The sequence below is a fragment of the Octodon degus genome, unplaced genomic scaffold (assembly GCF_000260255.1).
Source record: "Octodon degus isolate 3935 unplaced genomic scaffold, OctDeg1.0 scaffold00046, whole genome shotgun sequence".
NCBI lineage: Eukaryota > Metazoa > Chordata > Mammalia > Rodentia > Octodontidae > Octodon > Octodon degus.
Window position 1 is genome coordinate 7635722 of NW_004524622.1, and position 8382 is coordinate 7644103.

General features: G+C 41.8%; 1 protein-coding gene across 1 annotated transcript in view; it reads left to right on the forward strand.

The window, feature by feature from the left end:
* The window catches only part of Ccar1 (cell division cycle and apoptosis regulator 1), a 58849-nt gene that overhangs the window by 314 nt on the left and 50153 nt on the right, over positions 1-8382 (forward strand). The window contains exon 2 of the mRNA XM_023716185.1: positions 637-758. Within this exon, the coding sequence (XP_023571953.1) occupies positions 686-758 (73 nt within the window). The 5' untranslated portion in view covers positions 637-685. The remainder of the gene's footprint in view (positions 1-636; positions 759-8382) is intronic.

Genomic DNA, 8382 nt, shown 5'->3' on the forward strand with positions numbered 1-8382 from the left:
GGGACGCGGGCTTCTCGCTTGGGCCCGGCGCGCGTCCCGCCGTGGGCGCTGCGCTGCGAGCCTGGCTGCGGTTCGCGCTCGGCTGGGCGAGGGCGCGATCCGAGCATTCTCCGTCTCGGCTCTGCGGAGGGCAGTTGGCGGGGTTTGGGCAAGGAGCCTGCTCCCTTCGCTGCCTTTCTCCAGGGGAGCGAGGATAATAGGGTTCTGCGTGCGTTCTGACTCGAAGTAGTGGTACTCGTTATCTGAGTGATATTTTAGAGTATTGTTATTCGGGGTCCCGTGCTCATTTCCATTATTGGCTTTAGCGCTTTTCTGGCCCTCCAGTCCCCAGTGCTCGACAAAAAGAGCTGGCCAACCTCTTTTTTGTGACTATAAGGTTGTGAAGTACTTCTCAGCCGGGTCGATACAGCTGAGGGTCTTTGGTTTGAATACCTTTCTTGTAAATGCCCTAAAAATGAGGTATTGCAGTAGTTTAGTTGATGTAAGATGTTGTTTGCTGCATTTCAAATGTTCATTTGCCCCTTTTTCTACTTTGTTTCTACTTGAGATGTGTACTGTACACTAAGCATTTCTTTTAGCTATTCTGTTATGGTATGTAGTTTTGTTGAACTTTGAAACATGAATCTTTTCTTACAGATTGCTGCTGTAGACAAACAAGTGAAGGTGGTTTCCCCCCATTTGCATCATGGCTCAGTTTGGAGGACAGAAGAATCCGCCATGGGCTACTCAGTTTACAGCCACTGCAGTGTCACAGCCAGGTCAGACTCCTGAACAGGCAAACTGTACAACAGTTATAATGACCAGTATACATTAAGCAATGCCTGATGTGGTAAAATGTTTCAAATGATGTCTGTTGTGAAGACTTTTTTTTTTTAAATTGTGGAACCGGGAATTGAACTCAGGCTCTTGTGCTTGCCAGAGAAGTGCTTATTCCACTGAGCCATCTCCCTGGCCCCCCGTGAAGATCTTTTAGAAATTCAAGATCAACCATCAGAAAAGGTGTTTGTGCAGTAGTTGGGGCAGTTTGTCTTTTGTTGCCTGTGGTGCTGGAAATCCGGGCACTTTCCCACTCAGCTGCTTACCCAGTGCCCCTCCCCCACTTTTGAGACAGTTGAGGTAGGGTCTCACTTACTTGCTAAGTTGTCCAAGCTGAATTCTAACTTGCTATCCTCTTATTTCAGCCTCCCAGAGCATTGTGATTATGGATCTGCGGTACCATGCCTGGCTCATTTTTATTTTTGAGATAGGGCCTTGTTAAATTAAGTGGACCCAAATTTGGGAGCCTTCTGGCTCAGACTTCCTTGTGACTGGGGTTACAAGCATAAACACCATGCCAGTGAGCAGTTTTATAGTTTTTAGAATTCATAAGTTGATTATGATTTTTAAATTTTTGTGGTTATAGTACTTTATTGCTTTTAATAATTTATTTACTTAGTACATTGTCTCCTTACACAGCTAGGACTCAATAGTGATCCTCTTGTCTCAGCCTCCCCACGCCCGATTTCCATGGCTGGCATGGCATGCCCTAATTCCAGAGCCAGCATGGCCTGCCGTACCAGGGATCCAACTCGGATCATTGTGCTTGGCAGGCAGATGCTTAGACCACCAAGCTATTTCCCCAACCCAGTGTGATATAGTATTTTTTTGTATGTTACGGTAAGGTTGGAACCTAGGTCTTCAGCAAGTGCTCCAGCCACTTGGTGCTGGGTTTTGAGCCTAGGGCCTGCATGTTGTGTGTGCTGTACCATTGAGCGATATTCTCAGCCCCAGATTGAGTATATATTTTATTTGGCATTTTAACGAGTCAGTACTCAAAGATGTTGAAAGTATAATGGTACTTTAGTTCATAAATGCTTTTGTTTGCAAGCAGATGACGAACAGGCTGAAGCCATCTTTCCCACACAAACATGGACATCTTTTTCAAAATTGTGGAACAAATTAAGTTCAAGAATCTACATTCTATTGTATTTAAAAGCTATATTTTATGAAAAACTATGTTACTGTGGTTTTGTTTGGAAGTAGAAAGTTTAGTTGTTAGTGTTTGTTTTATTTTAGTTGAGACAAGGTCTTAATCTATATATGTATTTGAGTTTGTCTTGAACTCACTAGGTAACTCAGGCTAACCTCCAAATCCAACTCCAGGTGAGTGTCCTAACTGGGTCTCCTGAGTGCTGGGATGACAGGTGTGCAGCACCATGCCCAGCTAGTTGTTTAAAATAGAAAAAACAAGGGCCAGCCAGATAGCTTAGCAGACTAAAGCACCTGCTTAGGCAGAGCACAGCGACTGTAGATCCCCTGCATGCCATCTCTCTGCTCCCAGGCACACTGAGACAAGATAAAGACTGGGCGAGTGTGGTGTGTGCCTATAATTCTAGTGCTTGAGAGGCTGAAATCAGGAGAATCACTCTGAGTCCAATTTATGTAGTGAGACCCTGTAGACTCTGTCCTAAATACATAAAAAAAAACCCAAACCTCTAAATAAACAATTACTAAGTAAAAGAAAAAAGCTAAGTAGTTGTAAATGCAGTGAGTGAACGTTAACATTTTCAAAATGAAGTTAGAATGTTTTCAAAAATTAAGTCAGTGAAATATTTATACTGTTTCAAGCACCCCTTTTTGGGACTGGGTTTTCCCAGCTTTGTTTTTTTTTTTTTTTTTTTTTCCCCCAGCTTTGTTAAGAAAATCTTTTCACCATTTTTTGACTATTTGATTTTTTTTTTTTTTTTAATAATGCTGTCTCACTATATAGTTCAGGCTTGTCTTGAACTCACTATATATCCCACACTGACTCTACCTCCAAGCAGTTATCCTGCCTCAGCTCCTGAATACTGGGATTATGGGTATGCACCACCATGCCAGCCTTTGTTTTTTTTTTGTACTGGGAACCAGAGTCAGGACTTCACACTAACAACTGAACTATATTCCCAGCTTTTGATTGAATCCTTTTTTTTTATTGGTTGAATCTTACAACATTTTTTTTTCTCTCTCTTTTTTTTTTTTTTTTGTGGTAACTAAGGGTACAATCTAGGACTTTTAGAATGCTAGGTGAATATTTTATCATTGAGCTACTTCCACAGTATGTTTTTATTTATTTATTTATTTATTGTGTGTGTGTGTGTGTGTGTCCAGCTCAGCCCACCAGGGGGTGGGGCTGGCTGGCATGTGGTGCTGGGGGATTGAACCACAGTCCCTGTGCTTTGCCAAGCTTGTTCCAAGTAGGTGCTTTAGACCACTGAGCCATCTCGCCAGCCCAACACAGCATGTTTTTTATCCAGTGCCTTTGCACTAATATCCTTATCCCTTTGAGAAAGGGTCTTGCTAAGTCTTTCTCTGTGTTGCTCACTCACTCTTTTTTTTTTTTTTCTTTTTGTATTTTAAAGAAGGGTCTATAGGGTGTTCAAGGTCTCACTACTAGATGGGACTCCTAGTGATCTGCTTGTTTACAGCCTCCCAAGAGCTGGGATTATAGGTTTGCGTTACCACGTCCAATCTCAATTGCAGTGTGAGCATGCCGTGGGGGCAGGCCCAGCACTGCAGATCTGGGATCAAACCCTTGCCCCTGGGCCTGCTTGTAAGTGCTTTACTCTGCTGAGCTATTTGACCAGCCCTCCTGCTAAGTCTTTTAAGTTGCCCAAGTTGTGCCCAAACTTAGGAACTTCTTGCCCCAGGCTTCTAGAGTGCTGCCATTACAGGCTTGTGTGGGTTGCCTTGCCTAGTTTAAGTTTTTTCTTGGTATCTTGACTCACACTCAGGACCTTGTGTTGCCAGACAGACACTTAAGCCACTGAGCTAGCTCTCTGGGCCGCCTAGTTTAGTTTTATTATTTATTTATTTATTTATTTATTTGTGTGTGTGTGTGTGTGTATGGCCAGCTCAGCCCACCTGGGAGCGGGGCTGGCTGGCGTGTGGTGCTGGGGGATTGAACCGTGGTCCCTGTGCTTTGCTAAGCTTGTTCTAAGTAGGTGGTTTAGACCACTGAGCCATCTCACCAGCCCCTAGTTTAGTTTTTAATTGAAGATGGAGGTTTCCCTAAGTCACTGAGTTGCCAGGCAGGGCTTGAATTTGGTAATCATCCTGCATCAACCTCCTGAGCAGCTAGTGTAACAGACCTGCATAGCCACAATTGGCTTTTTATTTTCTTTTGTGGCACTACAGATTAATAGTTCTTTAGTTAACTAAAAGTAATACAAAATACTTACTTTTACATCATATTGGCAGGGATTGCTTTTTTTTTGTGGGACCGGGGATTGCACTCAGATCCTTGCGTTTGCCAGTCAAGCGCTTATCCTACTGAGCCATCTCCCCGGCCCCTAGGGATTGCTTTTTGAGGTAGGGTCTCACTGTGTAATCTAGGTTGTCCTCAAACTTGAGATAATAACTCTTGCCTCAGCCTCACACGTGCTGGGATTGCAGACCTGTGCCATTTAGATCACATTTAATTTTTATCCAATTATTTTTTGTTAACATTAATAGGAAAACTAAAACATTTGATTTTAATGAAATAGAAACAGGAATTTTGAACACTTATTATGTGTCCAGAACCACATTCTCCTGTATTTTTCTGTAGTAAGTATGTTTTAGCTGGCATTTTGTGTACAGCATATATTTTGTTTTTATTTCATCAGTGTGCCAGTAAAATAGCTGGTATGGTAGAATTCTATCTGTAATCTTTAACATGTGCACTGTATTTCCCTAATGTATGTTACATACTTCATGTTTCTGTGGTATTGGGTATGTTACCAAGCAGTGTGAGTTACATCTCAACCCCTTGTTTTTTTTTTTTTTTGGTGGAACTGGGAATTGAACTCAGGCCCTTGCGCTTGCCAGGGAAGTGCTTATTCTACTGAGCCATCTCCCTGGCCCCCTAATCCCTTTTTTTTTTTAGTTTCAAATGAAATCTTGGTAAGTTGCTCAGAATGCTTCAAACTTGTGATCCTCCTGCTTCAGCATCCCAAGTAGCTAGAATTACAGATTTTTTGGGGGATGGGTGGGAGAACGGGGTCTCAGCCTTGAGCTGCCTTAGCCTTCTGAATACCAGACCTGTGCTTTAATTTTAAGATTGAGCAGAGGAAGGCTGGCTGGCCAGATAGCTCAGCAGACTAAAGCACCTGCTTAGGCAGAGCGCAGTGGCCAGGGTTCAATCCACAGCCTGCCGTGCCGGCCCTGCCCCTGGGGCATACTGGGCATGATGGTGTGTCCTGGGATCCCAGCACTTGGGAAGCTGAAAACAGGAGAATCACTGAGTCCAGTCTGTATAGTGAGACTCAGTAGACCCTGTAGTAAATACACACACACACACACACACACACACACAGATTGAGCAGAAGAGACACCGCTTTATAAAACTTGTTAAAAGCAGTCAGTAGCAAATACAAGTCTTCCCATTTTGGTGATAGAGACTCCATATGTGTGAATTGGATATTTGACAATATTGTTTATTATATGTTGGTAGTACATAGTGATTGCATTCATTGTGGTGAGTTGTATATGTACATGACACATCTTAATTCTTTTCTCCTTTTTTAAATTTTTATTATTTTGGCGGAACCAGGGATTGAACTCAGACTTTTGTGTTTGCCGGGCAAGTGCTTACTCTACTAAGCCATCTCCCCGGCCCCTCTTTTTTCCTTCTAATTAGATTTTCTAAACATAGTTTACACTTGTGCTCTTCAGGTATCTATAAAAAATATTTATAGATATTTTTGAGCTTATCATAAATCAGAATTTTTCAATCTAAAGTTTTGCTGATATTTTAGTAACTAGACAAGTGTTTTTTTTTTGTGTGTGTTTTTTTTTTTTTGTGGCTGGCTCAGCCTATGCTGGGGGCAGGGTGGCAGGGCATCTGGGGCTGGGGATTGAATTGTGGTCCCTGCACTTGCCTAAGCAGGTATCTCAGATCGCTGAGCTATCTCACTGGCCCTAGACAAGCACAGGGTCCTGAGTTCAATCCCTGGTACAGCAAAAAAAAAAAAAAAAAAATCATGAAATAGGGCTGACCAAGTACTCAGTGGATTAAAGTGCCTGGAGGTAGATGCTGGGGCCAGGGATTTGATCCCCAGGCCTGCTGTGCCAGCCCCACCCCTAGGGTGCACTGAGATGGCAATTGAGACTGGGTGTGGTGGCGCACACCTGTAATCCCAGCACTTGGGAAGCTGTAAACAGGTAGACTGCTATGAGTTGGATCTAGTAGTGAGACCCTGAACACCCTGTAGACCCTTCCCTAAAAAAAAAATTCATGGAATAGTTTACAGATGGAACGCTACAGTGAAACGTTGAATAAAATACCTGGTTTTTGGATGCTTTGTTTCTTGAATGTTTGATAGCTTTCTTGCCTTTTTTTTTTTTAAATGGTACTGGGGTATGAGGGCTGGCCAGGTAGCACAGTGGGCTAAGTGCCTGCTTAGGCAAGTGTAAGGACTGGAATTTGATCCCTGGAACCACATATGAGGTACACTGAGATGGCTACTGAGACTGGGTGTGGTGGTGCACACCTGTAATCCCGGCTTTAGGGAGGCTGAAAACAGGAGGATTCCTACAAGTCTGAGTTTCATAGTGAGACCCTGTACCAAATACATTAAAAAAAAAATGGTACTGGGATTTGAATACATAGAGGAGGTTTCCTTTTTTAAAATTTTTTTTTGGTGGAACTGGGGATTGAACACAGACCCTTACACTTGCCAGGGAAGCACTTATTCTACTGAGCCATCTCCCCAGCCCCCTTTTTAAGTTTTTTTAATTTTCATTTGAGACCATGTGTAGTTAAAGTTGCCTGGGCAGTGCTTGAACTTGCTTTGCTCTTGCTTTAGCCTCCCAGAGTGCTAGAATTACAGGCATGTACCATGATACCTGGCTTTGCTTTTTCCTTAAAGCTTTTTTTTTTTTTGCCTTTATGAGGTGGGATCTCTAGTACAGGCTAGCCTTGAACTTGAAGTGGTCCTGTGCCTTAGCCTCCTGAGTGCTGCAGTTACAGTCATGGACCACTACAACCAGCCTTCCTAAAGCCTTTTGACTTACTGTTTCAGTGTTAGATTAAATTCTTAAGAGCCAAGAAAATTTGGTCAAATTTTTTCCTTTATTATTTTTTTTTAGTTCTAGTGCAATTAGGTACAGTTTGTACAAGGCCTACTCAAGGTTCTATTTTAATTGTTTTTTATAACCAATGAGGAAATTGATACTCAGAACGGTGAAAAGATTTTTTAAAATAATTTTATTGAGAAACAAATAGCAGTGAGACAGTTTCAAAACCGATTACTAGCATGGTTTTAATAATTAATACATTGCGAATTGTCTTAGTGGTTATTCATTGTACAAGATGCAGACATGCTATCCTGTCCACAAATGCTGTTAGAATAAATCTCTCTATTCATTAAGAGAATACAGCTGTATATCATAACTAATTTGAATATACAGATACAAAATGGTCATTCATTTGTATCCCCCTTTTTAGTTTTGTCAGAAAAGGGTATTCCACTGTCACTTAAATATTGTAGGTGTGTGAATTCAGCAAAATACTCCAGTAGTCCATAGTAGTAGTGAGTTTTCTGTAAGACTGGCGGTGTCTAAAGTTGTTGACTTGAGCCTTTTGCAGCTCAGCGTATTAATATGGGTTTACTTTTTTTTTTTTTTTTGAACCAGGGATTGAACTCAGGCCCTTGTGCTTACCAGGCAAACATTTATTCTACTGACCTATCTCCCTGGCCCCTTGGATTTACTTTTTATATGTCATTTTTATACTTTTCTGCTGGATGGTTAAGATCAAGATAAAGCAAGACCTATATAACAAGAAATGTAACTTTTGTATCTGATAAGGTCAGTTAAATCCCTTCAGGATTTATACTGAAACTTTGTACTGCCATTTGTAGATCCTTTGTCATTGCCAGCCATGTCGGTGAGTCATGGCCACTGCTTGACCAATTTGCTCTTTGTGAATGCCTGAGAATGTTTTTCCCTCCATGTGACTCTCCTTAGGCACATTCTACATCATCAATCACTTTCATCTGTAGCCCCATAATCTCCTTGATCAGAAAATTTGGGACACAACTGAGTTACATGTTGTTCCAGTATAGGTTTTCTTATGTCCTAAGTCTTCACTGACCTGGAAAGGCTGGGGCCAAAATGTTGGCTGTCCTTGCAGCCCTTCTTTTTCTCTAATTTTTGGTCTGCAAACTAAGGTTGTAAACCTGCCAAAAGAGAAGCTTATTATTATTACCCTACAACATAGGCAGTTGAGCTTAACCTCACTATCCGTCTGAGGTTAAATATCAAACATCTTATAACATGGAATAGATATTTTCCATCAAGTATTGATATGTTAAACTTTAAGTCCCTACAGAATGTGAAGGAAAAAAATCACAAAAATTGGGGCCGGGGAGATGGCTCAGT